General features: G+C 42.0%; 1 protein-coding gene across 2 annotated transcripts in view; it reads right to left on the reverse strand.

Moving 5' to 3' along the window:
• Positions 1-18,477, reverse strand: part of TGFBR2 (transforming growth factor beta receptor 2) — a 62,029-nt gene that overhangs the window by 17,524 nt on the left and 26,028 nt on the right. For both annotated transcript variants that reach the window (XM_087770822.1, XM_087770832.1), the window contains exons 2-4: positions 16,669-16,840; positions 14,824-15,014; positions 797-1,596 (exon numbers count right to left, since the gene is read on the reverse strand). In XM_087770822.1, coding sequence (XP_087626948.1) covers positions 797-1,596; positions 14,824-15,014; positions 16,669-16,840 — 1,163 coding nt within the window. The remainder of the gene's footprint in view (positions 1-796; positions 1,597-14,823; positions 15,015-16,668; positions 16,841-18,477) is intronic.

Here is an 18,477-nt window from a genome sequence, read left to right on the forward strand (position 1 = left end):
CCTATGTATGAAAATAGAAATATAAAAATACAGGTATAAATATATGTATAATTAAATAATTATGAATTAATTAACAAATGGTCTGAATTTATGTGGGAATTTTCATTAGAAGAGCCAATATATAGAGGTTTACTTGAAAAATTTCATCTTCAAAGCATTTATAAACATCCTCCTGGCATCCTTGTGAAGCAGATCAGTATTATCCATGTTACTTAGTTGAAAAAGCAACATCAGGGCAATTATTTTTATTTGAGATTCTTGCATTTGTTTGCATTTGGAGAAAGTGCCATAATCTTAAACATATTTTTGGCCTTTCAAAGTTATTATCTATCACTCTAGTTATCTGCTTACGCCTTTCAAAGATAGAAGACTGACTTCACATATGCTGGGGTACACCAGGAGTGGGTCTATGCACACAAAACTGTAATGCCCTCAGGCTTGAAAACTGTGGCACAACCTCACAATGTGAAGCACATCCTTATCCTGTGTGTGTGCATTGCAGCAGCACCACAAACAGTCACTAACAAGCTCATACACACTTAGTGTAAGTGTATGAAGAGAGTGGTTGCATCGTATACATATGCAGCTCTCTGATCATAACAAAACCTTCATTGCACATTTCTCACTGTTGCTTTAATGTTAAGTTTAGGGCCTCTTTGTTTATAAATATTGTCACTTTAATTTTTTAAGATTTTAAGTAAATATGGCAACATGGAATTCTTCCTCTTTTCACCCCAGGAACTGACACACTAACTAGTACAACACCCCGCCCCCCCCCTTCAAACTGTTAACTTACCTGCCCACTGTTAGCCAGGTCATCCACAGAGAGAGAAGGGTCCAGTCTCAGGGATAACCCAAAGTCACAGAGACAGCAGGTTAAATCATTTTTCACCAGGATGTTGGAACTTTTTAAGTCTCTGTGCACAATAGGTGTTTTGGGGCGACCACAGGGTGTGTGATCACTGTGCAGATGGGCAATCCCTCGGGCCAAGGACCCACCCAGTTTCCAGAGGTCCTCCCAGCTGATAATGTGCCGTGTGAGATATTCCTGCAAGTTTCCTCTAGCATGGAAGGCAGTGATCAACCAATACTGTTTACCAAGATCTGTCTTACGCTCCTCTGCTGTCAAGAATTGGAGGATGTTCTCGTGCTTGAGGTTTACATCTGAAAAAATGTCTTTCTCAGTTTTCCAGGAAGCATATTCTTCATAGGGGAAAATCTTGACTGCCACAGTTTCATACTGCTCTGATGTGTTTTGCTTCAATTTGGCTTTATACACTTCAGCAAACCTTCCTTTGCCAACAACAATATCCAACTCAATGGGCAGCAGTTCTGTGTTGTGGTTGATGTTGTTGGCACAGGTAGAGCTGATGTCTGAGCGGTCATCATCTAACATAATGGCACAAACATCACTGCAGTCCTTATGATTCCCGGGCTTAACATTCTTCTCCCATGCCTTGTTGAGCTTTCTCTTCTTATGAGTGCGGTAGGCATAAAAGATAACAATCACAGCAACAGAAATCACCAGTAATGGGACAAGACTTATGATTGTGACTTTGGAAATTTCATCTTTCTCCTCTGGCTTATGAGGCTCATCTGTAAAGAACAGAAGGAAGGCATACATTAAATGATATAATAGCTTTATGTATACAGGAGGCTGTCAATAATTATAATTTTTATCCAGAGTGCAATACATGATCTCCTGCACTAACAGTAAATAATAAAAATTATCACTGCTTTCTTACCTCAAAATGTAGGTTTGTATATAGGTCTCCACTCACCAGGACTTCCCTGTCTGCTTATTTTATAAAAAGCCAGAACTGAACGAGGAAGAACCTAATGTATTTTAATAGGTTTGTCCTTCTCTCAGGCTCTTAATATATTATGGACGAAACCTTCGCTTTCCTGAATACAATAGCCTAAGTCTCCTGCACTTACTCTGTCGATGTATTCTTGACAGATCTGCCCCTTTAACGAGCAATTACTGGAACACATTAATTTTTCTAAGAACTGGATTGATAAATAAATAGACAATGCAGCACGTGAATTTCCACTTGCCCAGTTATCACTCCAGATCCAGTATATTTCAGTGGGATCCATGTAAAGACATCTTCAGGAAGCCTGTCCGCACACAACTACCACAGGCTAATATTCAGGCACAATATGTATGCCTGCATACACATCTGAAAAACAAAACTCGTTCTCATACTTTGATGTATGTGAAAGAGTGTTGCTAGAACAAATTCAAACACCTGCATGTACACAGGTGTTTGAATCCTGCAGGCACAATCAGGCATGTATGGCACATCTGAGAACTGTCACCCCCCATGTACTTTCTACATGGATTTATGTAACTGAAAACATCCTCTGTGTCCCCCTTGCTGGCTATACACTGGCTGCCCTGTTGTAAAGCAGCTGATGGTTCACGCCAAACTCCTTAGCTGGTGCAGTCCACAAACTAACATATTCTTAGGTGGACCACACAGGGATAGGGAATAGAAGAACAAAAGACACATTTTCTAGAATGGGGAGATGTTCTGGGAATGGTACAGAACATTATTCTAGAGGCGAGAGCTGCCCTGTCACCTCTAGATGTGACCTTTCTAATTCAGTTTGGGGTATTTTTTAGGGAAGGTAAACAGTTTAAGAGAGAACAGTTTTATTCTGAAAATAGATTAAAGAAGGAAGGTCAGAGTTTATCTGAACCTGATTTGATTGGAGACACAGAAATGTACTCTCCCAGCCTATTTCTTCCTTTGAGTCAGAGCAAACATACTATATTATCTTTCCATGAGGGAGGGATTGATTGGAAGAAGCCCCGAATGGACTAAAACAACTGAAGCTGCAAGCAGAGTTAAGCGAGTGGCTTGTGTCGGCAGCATGATGCCAGAGACGCTCTGACGGATGCTTACAGCAATGTCACTGACTCAGATTCTGTGTATCAGGCCAAATAAGCCAATAAGAAAAAGAAAAGTTTAATAAGCTCTGAAGGGAAGTTGCCACTAACTACATTAGCTGCTAACCTGTTTCCCCTACTGTGCCTTTTAAAAATTAAGGTGAGCAATGCTGAAAGGAGTGGGGGAAAAGAGTTTACACTTAGAACAAGCAGTATGTCTGACCCTCCAGTTTCACATATAATCACTTTTCCATTGGAAACACAGTTAGCTGGCAAGCAGCAGGACCCATCAGCTATTCAAAAGGCAGGTGACGGAACATCTGAAGAGTATATTCTTCTTTATTTGGAAGAAGGCCTGAATCCTGAACCAGGATGTGCTTCCTCTGTTTAAAATGTTCATCAACCAGATGTAAAGCAAGTAATTCAATCCCAGCGTCTCACAAGGTTTCAAGGAAGAGGAAGTGCCTTTCTAGCACTGACATTCCCAGCTAGCACAGGTCAGTGGCATTCACTAGCAGCACCTACAAAGAATGTATTTCCTTCATTTATGCAAAAAAAATCTTTTAAGCCAATCCCTTCTTCCATACCTATGCAAACCACAAGTCCTTATTGTCAAGTGATTTCCCTTGGCAACAAAATGTTAGTAAATTTTAAACTTTTTTAACTTTTAAAGGAAAAAAATACTTAAAAGTTCATCACAGATTACAGGCACCCTTTCTGCTTCTCAACATGTTGAAGAGGGGAAAAAAAAACTGTTCTTTTATGGCCCTTACTGGAGGAATATATGTAAGAAGTCCAATGTCACTGTCAGTAAACAGAAGATTTGCATTGCTTATTCCCATGTGCATTCTTCACTCTCAGAAAATCTGCTTTATAAAGAACTTGGGAAACACCCCAGTGGAGGAGAACTGACTACGTTGTGGGGTGGCTGTTTTGGAGTTTTGGCTGCAAGCAGGCCACAACTACATGAACGCAACTATGATCTGTAACAATCAGATAAAATAGTTTTGATGAACGTTTGGGGTTCTGTTTTGGTTTTTTTCTTGACCACAGAAAAGCATGCTTGAAGTTTGGACTTTGTTCTTGGAACTAAGTAATATGTCATCTATATCATACGGTATACTTTTAACAAAGATGAACATGCCTCTTTAGGGCCTTTAAGCCCTTTTTCTTTGCCACAGAGCTGCAATATGTAGCCTAGATATTTGAAATACAAACGTCTTTCTAAATGAGGGAGAAAAAACCCAAGATGTATTAGTTCTCTTTTTCCAATTTCTCCCCATGAGTCCAAGCAGTAGGAGGTAGTTGGGTACATATTCAGCTCTAACTGAGAAGACACTCACCCAAAGCCGCTGCTCCTTGACTGTTACGGCTACCTGTCTGAGGGTCTCCAGTCATTCCTATAATGCCCTAGAGCAGGCTGTATTATTTTGGCCTAGAGCTGAGAAGTCTCCGGCAGACTTCACAGCCCCTTTGGCTCTTCCTCTTTTTGCACGAGAGAAAGCTCTGCTTGCGGTGCAGGGGAATTTCTGGGTAGAAGAAACTGTTGATGTTGCAAATGTCACTTGAAAAAGAATGAAAAAATTTTTTTAATCAAAGCAGAAGCTGAGCACTTTGGCCACTTCCCCTGAGCACTGTATCATCCTGCACCCCTGCTGCAGAGTGACACATCCGCTTCAGCACCGTCCCTTGGAGGAAGTAGGGAGGCAGGGGCTGAAAAGTATATGGCTGCACATCCCCACCTGAAGCAGCAGGGACAAATGGCGTGCTCATTTTCAGTTTTTAAGACACTAGACAAGTCCCACTCAAGGCTTGGGAAGTGCAAGAATGAGCACCCAACAGGGAGAACTGGGAGTCAGTACTGACAAGGCTGAACCCTGAGCTTAAAAGAAGGGGACTAAGCTGCTTGCCAGCAGAGTTAAAGGGCAAAAAGCTGGTGGCACTGAGGGCTGGTCAGAGCAAGGCACTTTTGGAACTGCGTTTGACTTTGACTGCTGATATGAGCAGAACAAAATCAGCCCTTCCAGCACAAGCTAAAGTTGGGGTACTTCTCTGTTGAATCTGTGTACAAAGACAGGGCAGGATCAAAATTCAGAGCATATCTGTATGTTTGCATAGTGGCTAGCCAACATTTTCTGGCTTGACTACAGGAATCTAAGAATAAATATGTTCATTTGCTTATAAATAAATACCTATGACTCAAACCCCATAATTTCAAAAATGGAAGTGCAGCTTCCTCTTTCTGAGCACCAGAATGAGCAAAAGCTGGCTGCACAGGCAGGCAAGGAAATGGTTAAATGAAACAGCCTTTCAGGTTTTGCAAACATGCTCCTAAATAACTTTCCCCACCCAGAACTATTATTTAGGCAGATCAGTCCTTTCTTAAGCTTCAAAAGAACCTATTAATATAGCATAACAATAGAGAAGTTGAGCTAAAAGAAAGCTTCCTGTCTGCGGTTTAAACTAAGCACAAGCCATCTGCACAACCCTTAACACTACCCAAGCCTTTAGGGAATAGGGCTCAGGTGCCAAGGAAAATGGAAAGGCTGTACAGCCCCTGTTCAGTCAGGAAGCTTCAAAGCACAACAGTGCTTTGCCTGCAAATTCTTTAGGTTTGACTGGGTGCCTTTGACTGCGCTTCGCTGTCACTGAACTTTGGAAACAAGAAATAAAACAGTGGCAAGAAAATTAGGACCCGCACTTTAATGCACAGGGCAGCAGAAATGCACAGCCACTCCTGACAGAACTACTTCAGTGCTGTTTGCTGCTTGTGTGAGTTCTAAGGTTGCTGCCTATTCAACTGCTAGTCAAAGCCACACAGGAGGGCGAGAATATATTCGATATTGGCAGAACTCAAGTTAAACGTATCGACACTGATGCTTGTCTAGTGTCTTAAAAACCCCCAGAAACACACAGTCACAAAATATGGGCCCAGACCTGGGACTGTGATCTAGTTATTTTGCAAGCTCCTGAGACACAAAGCAGCCCTTTGAGCTGACTGGAGGACGACTCTGTTTTGCAGCAGTTCTGAGGTTTCAAAGTTCGGTTTCAATTCCACACTGGAATGAAAACTAACATTTTTTGAATGTTTTTTGCATAAACAGAATTCTGTTCAAATGTTGCCATTTGGCAAGAGATGTGAGTGCTGAATCCCCACCAGTGAGGGGACTAGTCTGGGGTATGGGAGCTCCAAGTTCAAGTCCTGCTCTGTTTGGTTCAGGGAAGAGTTTTTCATCTCTGATTACTTTGAATCAGGGAAATGTGAGTTTGAGCCTTACGTGTGTACCAATTTCTGGGCAAGACCCTAGGCAATAAAATATGTAAAACTCTGCCCGTCTCTTTAGCGCTACTTTCTGGATAAAAACTAATTCCCTAAAATGTTTCATTTTCAGTGAAATGAAGTTCCACTCTGAGCAGCTGTTTGGGGTAACTTAGTTGATCTCTATTGAAGAATTCTCAAGTGACCATGAAATTCTGTAGGTCAATGTCTCATGTAGCTTCCCGATTTTGGTCTTTTTAGAATTAAAATGGCTTGGAAATCTCCAGCAAAACATTTTTAGATGGGAAATGTTGATTTTCAAAACAGAAACTCTGCTTCTGACATTCCTGCACTTTTCCCTGAAACCCCTATCTTGAGGACAAAAGTGGTCTGAAAGTTGATAAAATTTTTATGTTTAAAAACTTCTGCTAAATTTACAGGCATTGTTTTTTGGACTTTGTGGATGGGTGTGGGGACCTTTTTTATTGGGGGGAGCACTATTTCCTTAGGGAAATTGTTGAGCCTGACACAAAATACTTGGAAATAATCAAACTCAAATGCTGCACCTCAAACTAACCTGCATTTTTTTATCTTGATAGTTTCTTGGAAACATTATAATTTTCCATCCTTGCTGGAGATGAAGATTTTTTTTTCATTTTAATAGTTTTGTGGGGCAGGAAATCAGTTCCACCCCTCCCTCAGCTCTATGCTGAACCATCTGATGGCAGAAGACAGAGATTAGTAGATTTTAAAACCAGAATGGCCTCTATCTTGTTATCCAGTGGAAAACAGACCCTGACATTTCTTCTAGACTTCCCTGAAAGTTAAATTCCTGCAGCCAGTTCCTGAATTTGACAGGAGTTTTTTTTGGACTAGGTAAACCAAGTCTGTCAAGGTGTGCTGGTTTTGGCTGGGATAGAGTTAATTTTCTTCACAGCAGCTAGTATGGGGCTATGTTTTGGATTTGTGCTGAAAACAGTTGTTGATAATACAGGGATGTTTTCATTATTGCTGAGCAGTGCTTACACAGAGTCAAGGCCTTTTCTGCTCCTCACACCACCCCACCAGTGAGTAGGCTGGGAGCGCACAAGAAGTTGAGGGGGGACACAGCTGGGACAGTTGACCCCAACTGGCCAAAGGGCTATTCCACACCATATGACATCATGCTCAGCATATAAAGCTGGGGGAAGAAGAAGGAAGGGGGGGACGCTCAGACTGATGGCGTTTGTCTTCCCAAGTAACTGTTACACGTGATGGAGCCCTGCTTTCCTGGAGATGGCTGAACACCTGCTTGCCGATGGGAAGTAGTGAATGAATTCCGTGTTTTGCTTTGCTTGCGTGCACAGCTTTTGCTTTACTTATTAAACTGTCTTTATCTCAACCCACGAGTTTTCTCATTTTTACTCTTCCGATTCTCTCCCTATTCCCACTGCAGTGGGAGTGAGCGAGTGGCTGCGTGGTGCTTAGTTGCCAGCTGGGATTAAAGCACGAGACAAGGCCAATAACTTGCATTTGAGCTGTACATCTTCATCTTTTAGTCTAAAGAGGATATTGCCAGGGTATTCAAAACACAGTATCTGCTGAAGCAGCCTCCTGGAGAGACACTAGCACAAGTAGCTGGCAGGTCTACCTGGCCTGCTATAGGTGCTCAAAGATAGTGGAAGCGACAAGGTAAAGCCACCTCTAGAGCCTGTTTCTAAAGCTGTCTTTCTAAAGCACTGCCATCCTCATGGCTCAGAATTTGGGCCCTAAGGATGTTTGCTCAAAGGTGTGAGAACTCACGCACTTGACCTTTTGGTTATTTGCCAGTCTGAATGTTGCTCTACAGTCAACATACGGCTGGCAAACCAGACCCAGCCTTTAGAGCACTTAATGCAGGCCATTGCCCAGCACCACCACCTACCTCTTTTCCTGAGAGGTAGCAAGGCAAAGGTATGAGCAGTTTTGGAGAGCTGTGGCACACTCGCTGCTGCTCTCCCCTGGGGGCCAGCAGCTTTGCCCTTGGCACATGACTACTCATGATCGGCTGATCGGGACTCAAGATATCTCTGTTATGCCCAGGGAAAATCCCCAGTTATGTGACCCAGTTATACGGGTTACATGTGGGAAGAGTCATGCATATGCATCCGTCACCTGATGGGAACGGCTGCATCTTAGTCACGGGGGCGGGAGGCAGGCAACTTGATCGCCTCTGCGTGGCTTGCTTCAGTGAAAAGGCTGGGCAGCAATGATGTAATGGATATTTTATCTATTGTAAGCAGAATTTCATTTTTCAACTGATTGCCAAGTATGCTATTCAGCACCCAGGAGGTTTAAGAAACTCTTAAGCTCTAAGACAGAACAAATAGTTTGTTGCTGTTTTGTTCCCTCACTCCTGGCTAGAAAGTATAATTCCTTGGTTTGCTGGCAGAGCACCCATTTGTTTAAAATCTCCCACCCCTGGATGCATTCCCTTCTTATCTCTCCTGTTCTAACAGGTCACTTCACTGTGTGTACATGGCATTTCTCACACATTTTGACTTTTGTAGCTGAGCTTTCCTAATCAGTGATATGAAAGCCGACGTACTCTAACTTTACATGATGTGACTGTGTTTCTGTGATACATGCCTCAGTTATACAACTCAGTGTCTGCTGCTGTTTGCTGGTGGTTTTCTGGAACAAATCAATCTCTCCAGTTTCAATATGTTCCAACAGATGCCACACATTAACCACTATTTTTATTCTCAGCCTGAGTTTCACCCCTCCAACCTTTCCCAAAATATTATGTTGCCAGTGTTAGTTACAGTTTGTTTCTGTCTGTAATTATTAAAGTCTCTTCCATGACAACCTGATAAAAGGTTGGCCACATTCCCACACTTATTAAGCTCTCAAGTGATGCAAATTGTAACAAATATGCCAACCAGACTGGAAGAGCTCTGCCTAGTTTGTTTTTACACAAAGCTGTAACTGAGCTCTGCATGGTTATTTTCCTAGGAAGCAAACAATATAAATAATACAGAGCAAAACAAAATTTTGGCTTCTTTTGCCTCTTTCCATTTTATTTCCTTTCTATCCCACTAAGTGAATCAGATGTTCAGTATTAGCCTGTCCTTTGGTTACATGCAGCTGCAGGCATTGGGTGGGACTCTGTGGCTGCAAATACCTAAGAGGAAACATAGAGAACAACGCCAATATACAAGCGGTGAGAGGCTCTGTGCAACGTTATGTAATGCTACTGACCTCTTTTATAGGGCAGCTGGAAGACAGTTACCTTCTGAACATGTTACTTGGATAACAGAAAAACAGATTAATGAAAGCCTTTGTTAAAATCCACTTGGAAGCAGTCCAGCTGTAATCATCTCCCTTCTGCTGTTCCTTGAGCACTGGACAACTCATCACATGAGTATTTATGGCCTGGCGGCTGTTTGTGCACAGGTCTTAAGTCTGCTTTTAAGTCTGAGATCCTCCTATGTAGTCAAGTAAAATCACTAACGCTTTGACTCTAGTAAGGAGAGGAAAAGGAGAGAAAGAAAGGAAAAGACAGGGGCAACATGTTAGAGACAAGCGAGAGATACCAAGTTAAGGAAATTCTAAAACATTATGCAGATCTCCTGCAACCTGGGCACAGGACACGGCATTACGCAGGCATGCTTGCGGCGGTTCAGGCGGCAGAACAATACCAGGTCTCCCAGGTAACAACTGTACACAGTGAGCAATCACAGCACTTGACACACTGCAAATCCATAGGCTGTAATTCGTTCGGGCAAATGACTCAGCCACAATTGATTAATCAAATACTTACGTCTCGTACACTCTCAATTAGCAAACTTAGTAAAACCATGATCAATGTGAAGATTGTTAGCAGCACAACACCCTCCCCTCCTCTGACACACTTCCCCAATTAGCTTCATTATTCGCATAAACTCTTCCTGACGTGTCAGTCGTCTCTATCACTAAAGTTCTGATATTTCAAGGCAACTGTCTGGATGATTCTGATAATCATTAAAACTTGTATACATTGTTGCTGCTAAAGGTTTCTCCCATATTACGACCGGGTGGAGCGGGAATGTCAAAAGTAATGACCTCATCTTGCAGTACGTGAGAAATGAACAGAGACTACCTGAACAATCCAACAGGCACCTCAGTTGCAAACTACATGGAGATCTGCATAGCATGGCAAGACAGGTGAGGATGAAAAATGATCGCCATGTAAATTATTAGAATGACTCTAAACCAAATAGGGCTAGGCTACAGGTCTGTAAATCCTGTTTCCACATTTTGAGATCTCTGCATTTTTGCTCCGATTTGAACTCGATGTCCGGGATAACAACTGCATATATAACGCCAACAGTACTTAAAGGATTTGTTTTCCTGTCTGCAGTCTCCAGTGCTGGGGTCACCCTTTTGCATGCCACTGAATGAATGTGTCTGAATGAGCCTGCACAACAGGGAGAAGTTGCACTGCATAGCAGGTAGGTCATGCACTGAGTAACGTGCAGGTATTCCATTTGCTCAGCTACAATGAGTGCCTGGTCATCTGCCCACAGAGAACGGGTCAGATGTGAGGCTGGAAAGAGCACAGTCCTACTTGGTCCCTTTGGGTAAACAAGCCTTGACCTCAGCCACATAGCTTAGGATTGTTAATAAAGAAGAACTTTGTTAGGCATTTGTCATGCTTGCGCTGGCTGATGAACAGAGGTTGTGAGATGGTGTGGCGAAGGGAAGACTGAGGAACAAAGCTGCCCAAACACCAAGGGAGGCTTGGAACTGTGCAAACAGCTACAGACAGACCTGGTTCATCACAACAGGTCAAAACACAAGAAGGCAAAGCAAGATGCAGAAGATCCATCAGACACAACTAGACATCAGAGAGGAAAAAACCCTGGTAGTCCAGTCCTGTACTCATCTTTTCCATGACAGCAGGACTAGGCCCCTGTCTGCCATCTAGCCAACTTCTAGCCAGACAGGGCCTTTTTCCCGCCTGATTTTGGCTAATCTTTTCCAGTGGTTTTGGTCATTGGCTTTGCCTTCTGGTAACACTGACATTAGACATTTGAATAAATAATAATTAAAACAGACTGGCATTGAGTTTTGCTGTGAGAAGCATTTTTCCACCAAAGCTGCTTGCCAGTCACCCACAATTTTGTTTGGCAAAAAAGAGAGGAATTAAAAAATAAACACAGAGTAGTCAGATTTGCAATGGCTACCTGTCTCCTGTATATTATTTCTCCAAGAACTACAGAACATTGTTTGGAGTGATTCTGCGCACAGTATTTTCCACCAGCTGCCCGTGGCCTGAAATGCCAGGGATCTGAATCAGGGTCAGAAGCCCCCTGACACAGCAGAACTACAGGCATGTTTAGGCACATGCTTGACTGTGTCTTGCTTATTTTGCAGATTGGCAATTTAAATGAAAGTCAATACAAGAAACAGGCATTTGATTTGGATGTAACTACTTCAAACACTTCCAAAGCCACACTTGGGTGAGTCACAACACCTCTCACTACTCAAAACCTTTAGATGTTTGTGTCTAAAAATGAAGTCGGGAGGTTTACCCTTCACAGTCAAGACTGATACAAGCCAACAGTGCTATAAACCAATTCTTCTAAGAGCAATAACAGCTCAGCTGTGAATCACTGAAATGCAGTGACTAACCTCTGGTGGAAATTAGAACTTGTTGCCTTACCCACAATTTTCTTTCTTACCTCAGAAACACCCAGAACAAACTAAATCTGGTCTATCTTAAGTGTGCACCCAGGAGGAAGAAAAGCTAGAATACTGATCATTTATAGCAATAGTTTGAAAGGAAAGGCTGTGATTATCAGGTGAAAAATTACAATCTTTTTTATTGTCTCAGTTTCTGCTAATAAATGAGTACAATCACTTTTTGATCAGGCTTTCTAGCTTTTGTCCACTCTCTAAAACTATAGGACGTGCAAAAACACTGCAAAAATCCGTGCTCTGGTGTACAAGAAATGTAGAGAGAAAAAAGGCAGGAACAATGTACAGAATAGATCTGGATGACAGTCATTCCAAAGGCAAAATTATTACAGGCTATTATCTAGTTGTCTGGAGGAGCCGTGGACCAGCTGGCTGTGATGTTCTGCTCAAAGTTAAACACAGACAGGAAACCGCATGTCTGATACTGTAAAAATCGTTTGTCTTCCTGCCATGGCTAACCAGGCAAGCAACCCAAAGGGGCTGTTTTCATTTAAAAGAAACACTAATCCACGACAATAAAAAAGGAATGACAAAGCCTCAATTCTCCCCGCCCCTCCCAACTGGAGTTAATGCTTGTGTTTGTGAATGAACTGGAAATATTACAAACTGAAGTTTTACATTAATTTTTATCTGTAGTTATTCACTTCCTACATGTGAATGCAGGGCACAGTTTTATGAGTCACCTAGAGTGCTTACAGCACATGACCTAGAAGGAAAAGCTCCACTCCGAACAGTGAAAGGAATTAGGGTAAAAAGACTGGGTTTTAATCTGTACTACAGCTCCTTTTAGGCTGCTCGGGAAGTGCGAGGGGGGCTGCAGAGTTGATGGGAACGAAGGCAGTTGGTGTTGAATTTATAGAACAGTTTTCATAAACATACACACAGAAGACACACATTTGTCAGAGCGATTGTATTCAGCTACATAGCTCCAGGAGAAACAGCTATAACGTGACTAACTTATAACAAATTAGCCAAAATCCACAAGGGCGTGGTTCGCTTTGTATAAAAACTCTAGACAGCCGACACAGTAAGATCTTTTCACTGAGAACACATTCTCATCGATAAAATCAAGGCAATCTCTTAGAATTAGGTCCTGGGTCTACCACCTGTGCTCACATCAATGCCAGCATTTACTCCAACTCCTTTAAAGCCCACCCAAGTAAGGGTTGGTCATACAACCATGGATCAGCAGTCAGGCTGTCTGGTTTCAAATCAAGCTTGCTCTTGGCTAATTGGCTAATTTGGAAGTGAGATCCAGAAGCCACTCACATAGTTGTCCACCTCAGTGCAGTCACGCACCATGTTTCCCAGGAGTGGAAACACAATTCCAACCCTTTGTTATCTCAGATAATGAGGATTTGGTTATATCCTTTTCTGAGGAACTTACAGGTGATAAGGATGGGTTCTGTGTGCCATACTCATTTAGAAGTGTGTGCACACAATGTTCTCCACAGGAGGCCTCACACTCGCCTGCGAGAGACCTGACTTAGTCTCAGTAAAAGAATCATTGTGGTGTTCTTGAAGTCACTTTCTGGCTCAAACAGAATCCAATGCATAGCGTTAGGAGCAAGGCCTGTTGAAGCCTTAGACTGCAAGCTGTGGACTTTCACCTAGGTACACTGACCATATGCTGAACTCTTACCTAGCTACATGAAGGAAGGCCCTGAAACAGGTGCAAACCAGAAAGATAAAGTAGCCACAGCCATCGGCAGAAGCTGCAACTATTAAGATAAGGAATGTCCTGCCTGGAGACAGGGAAAGGATCCAATAAGGAACAAGAAGACCCCAGACTCAGATATTATTATTGGACTGAACCGTCGCATGAGGGGAGGGGAACATAAACTGTAAGGGTATAATTGCCCAGGGATTTCTTTTTTGGGGTCCCTCTCTGGAGGCACCCAGCTCGAGCTGCTCTTCACCACTGTACCACTCCATAAATTTGCCTGGCGTATGTCACGTCGGAGACTCTGCTTCGGGGAAACCTAGGGTCGAGCCTGAGGGGAGAGAAAGCACCCGAGGGTGAGCGTGTGTGTGTGTGACTGAGGAGTCAAAAAGGGGCACCCGTCAGCTCAAGGGAGCTGCCCACTGCGAAGGGACTCCGGTCCTAGCAGTTAAAGTCTCGTGCGGTGTGTGTGCGACTCCCTGGATGGTGCGGGAATGCTTGGGCTCTTTTAACAGTAGGATCCAGTAGGTAGGAGAAAATAAAGTGAGGTGTGTGTGTGCACACATACACATTTGCGTGTGCAGCATGAGGTTCACCAGCACTGTACACAGCTGCACTGCCTTTACTGTATTTGCAGTGGCCTACATAGGCATTCATGAAGTAGAATGGGGACAGGTTATGCACCTGTGATTTGGTCTACACTCAGATTTCACTGGTTTAACTGAATTCACATACACGTCCTTGTGCCGTAGTAAGCATGAGGTAGCATATCCATCAGTGAAGGAACCTTCTAGCTACTTCACGCCCACCACAGAACAAGTGCAGATGGTCAGTTACAACAGAGAAGATGACTTTAAACTCACATCCTATCGAGTTACTCAGTAGTATCTCTATATACAGATGCCACACTATGGCAATACAGCCTTTTAAAAGAGGCAAAACCTTAAATACGGCCTTTGCCTCTTGTTTATGTTTTATAATGTAATTGGCATATGCTGCATTTTGGTGTCAACAGAACAACTCTAAACATCTTGCTTTCATCTTTATTTTCATCAACTTTTAAGTGCAATGTCTTGAGCTGAGTATTAGACTTACTTCAAAAGGAGGACAGCCTGGCAGGAAGAAATACCCTCTGAACACAGAAAAGAAAGGTTGAGATTTTACAAGACTTGGAAGAGACCAAAATGTCTTCTGCCACTAGAAGTTTTCCTCCACAAAATATGATTCCAAAGTCCACTGGTATGACACAGTTAATATTACTTGCGAGGTATAGCCTAGGAATGCAGTGTAAATTATCAAACCTACCTGATGGAAAAATGAGTATATCATTGCATTCTTCACCTGTACAGGAACACATGAACATCAGTCCCCCATCTTCCTTCTTTTCCCTCATCGAACACTGTTCTGAGCTGGAGTCATCCAACATGTGACCATACAGTGTTTCCTGGGGATCATGGCATATTGTTTCTAATGTCACATTTTCATCATTCTGTCTCCTAAAAATGAAAAGGAGAAAATTGAAATCAAGGAAGGAATATTTTACAAAGGGAGCAGACAGGACTGCGCCTGCCCAAAATTTGCTCTTTTGAGAACTCAAATGGGATTTGAAGAGTATCATATGTTCTTCTCTGGCTTTCCTGAATGGGGTAAATTTGGCTGTGTCTGGGCTCCTCACATGGGAGCATCTGTACAATGGCACAGCTATTCCTGTATCATATTACCACTAAGCTCCAATGAGTGCCTTTGAAAATCTCACCCAAAATTATTCAAGCTAATGCTCAATGAACCACCGTGAACTTCAGAATATACTTTTGGTTTTTGTGGTCACTGTGCAGACAGTAAAAATCTGTGGGAAATTATGATAGAAACTGAATTATTTCCTCAAAATCAGAGGAATTTCTAGTGAGTTGGCCTTTTCATTTTGCTTTTGAAACCTACTTTCTGCACTGAAGGAGTTATCCTTACAATTTTTTTTTTTTTTTGTAAATAAAACCAATACCAACCATAGAACTGGTGCAAGCTAGAGTTGCCTCTCTGTTAGGGAAATATTTACATCTGATAATCTGGACCATATTCCTGTGTTTTGTCCTGGTCCACAGATTTCATTTCATTGACACAAGACTCAGAGGCAAAGAGTACTTTAAATACAGTTCTCAACTCATTTGCCTTTTGGATAAATTGGCATGAAAAATCCATAATATATCTTAAATTGCACTACAGCCACTTTGTATGGCAATAATAGACACTGACCACTTACTAAAGGAGCACAGGACAAATATGGAACAGCACACTGGACTGATCCTGCATTTCAAGTGTCTACTTCCAATTATGCTGAACATCTCTTCAAGTCAACAGACACAACTAATCCCTCAATAAATGAATTAACAACGTCTTTCTGTAAGTGGTTCTAATTATGTTCCTAAATCAGCAGCAATGTTGCAAATAGCTCTGTTCCTTTTGTCCACTTATGAACTCATTAAAAGTGTTTCTGGTTTTCTTTGGTAGGATTGGTTTACCATTTATGGAAGGGCAAAACTCCCGTTTTTAGACTGGAATGCAAGTTTAGAGTCAACAAATCCTAAAAAGTGTTACAACTCATTTTCATATACTCTTCATTTCTTTGAACCTAGACATACGCTATATAAAAAGCACCTCACTTACATCAGAGTCACTACATACACAGAAGATTTTTCTACCATTAAGAGAAAGTATTTCTACCTATACATGGTAAATAAGCCTCTTGTGATAGATCTACATGATCTAGTTCACTTTGAAACCTGAGGGAGAATTGCCTTTCTTCAGTAAATGCCACCACAATCCTCTCCGAGTCTCAAATCTGTTTCTACTCTAAGGGCTGTGGGTGGATGCAGCTTAATGGTTTGAGCAAAAACATGCCTCTTTTCCAATAACAGCATAAGCTGGAACAGAACTGCTTTAGAATAAAAAAATCCCCAGAACATTTCATATCAGAATTGTTGTTAACCTCAAGCAACTCTCAGTATGCTGAGCAGAGATATGAGTTGGAAGTGAGAGTGCAAAGCCTGGTGAAGTAGCAGGGACATTCTGAATATCAGAGCAATCGAGGAAAGTACTAAGTAATGATGAATGAGGGCGTGCTCCCCTCCCCACCTGTATGAAGAAATAACTTACCATATAGCGACGCAGACTTCACTATTCTTCTCACAGATAGCAGTGATGTTGCAGTTGCTCTTGCACTGATGTTGGTTTGAGCAGGTTGTTACTTTAATGTCACAGAATTTGCATAGGTTTGGGATTTGCAATCCATTTGCCTTATTTCTGTCTACAGGTGACATAATTTCAGCTTAAGAAAAAAAAAAAAAAAGAGAAGGAAACTCAATAATGGTAATTATCACATTGCGTTATTGCTCATTATCAAGATAAGGTTTTCATCAGCAGCAAGCACTCCCTCCCACCTTAAATTAGAAAATCTTTGATCTTTCACAGCTCCCAATTTTCTTTACAACAGGGCGAGTGCCACAGTGTCAAGACCAGGTTAATCAAACTGAATTTGAAAAGTAAAATCAACTTCCATTGACTTCAGAGGGAGCAAACATTGCTTTGTAATTTGCAGAATCAAGCTTATTCTGAGTCCAGTTTGCACTGAAATAACTACTCTGCAGTCACCCATTTGCATTTTTCACAGGCAGCATATCTGTCCCTCAGGTACAATATATTACATCATGGTCTGTGTGCCAAAGTAACTGTGGATACCATAGTGGGAATGCACGTTAGGTGGGTGACATCATTATGACATGGATCACGACGAATTTTACAAGTTTGTCTTTACTACCCTGAGGCATAATCTAGGCGTCATCCCTAAACTGATTACTGTTCACACAGAAAAACACAGAGCTGGAACTTACTTTTAACTTAAGGTAGATAGTCTGCCAGAGGTTGTGGGTGAAACTCAAGCTGGAAATGCAACAGGGCATCTGTGCAGCTCATGTAATCTGCTACTGGAGTCTTCCTGGGCTAACTCAAGGGGACTTGAACTCAAACTAACTTGCAATGACAGTCTGTCTCATAGAAGTCTACTTTGACCCAACAGCTACATTTCTGCACTCAGGTATTGAAGAATTACTTGCTTACTGGTTCCGACTCTTAGTCTTCACCATCTGCTTCAGTGTGGCAGCAGTAAGGGAAGAGATTTTTTTTGTCCCAGTGTATGAATTTTAGGAAACATATTTTTAGTTCAAAAAGTATTTCGAAAAGCCAGCGTGACTACAAGCAACAGAAAACGCCAACATAAACTTTTTTCTAAAGCTAAAATGAATATGCAACTATCTGAAGTGGAGCAGACTATCTACAACAGTTTCAGTCTGACTCACTTTGTAATATATTTGGAAAAGTAGGTTGAACCACTTTAAGGAGATACCGGGCTTCATATAGCACAGCCCTTCTCTTGTAGCCACATGCATGTTAAAACTATGTTCATATTGCTCTCTGTGGCCAAATGTCGCTAGTCAACCGGTAACAGGCTACCAGGGATTTGTAATTTCCCCCTCTCTCCTCCATTAGCTGAGAAATCAATTTTTTCCTTCTAGAACTTCACTATTTGCTACCATTAGAATATTTTATTACAGGAATTAAATATGCATGCTTTTTCCAGAAGGAAATAAAAAAGCCTCTTGCTAACATTTTCAATGGATTTCTGAGCCACTGTGAGGGACTGAGAGAAAAGCCTTCCCTCTTCATCCAAATCACACATCCTTCTCCTCACTTGCATGCTCTGGTACTGACCTAAGGTCTCTGATCTTACTGCCATTGTAATCAGTGGCAAAACTCCCAATGATTTTAATGGTATAGAAGAAGCTCCTACACAGAGGGGAGGGTTATGATGAGCTCACTGGGAGTACTTACTCGGGTGGAGAATGCTGGCAGTATGTTACGGGCTGGCTGAATTTTAAGCCCTAGGTAAACATTTCTTGTTCTTAATTA

The sequence above is a fragment of the Nipponia nippon genome, unplaced genomic scaffold (assembly GCF_047370975.1).
Source record: "Nipponia nippon isolate SJK-2023a ecotype South Korea unplaced genomic scaffold, ASM4737097v1 scaffold_1, whole genome shotgun sequence".
NCBI lineage: Eukaryota > Metazoa > Chordata > Aves > Pelecaniformes > Threskiornithidae > Nipponia > Nipponia nippon.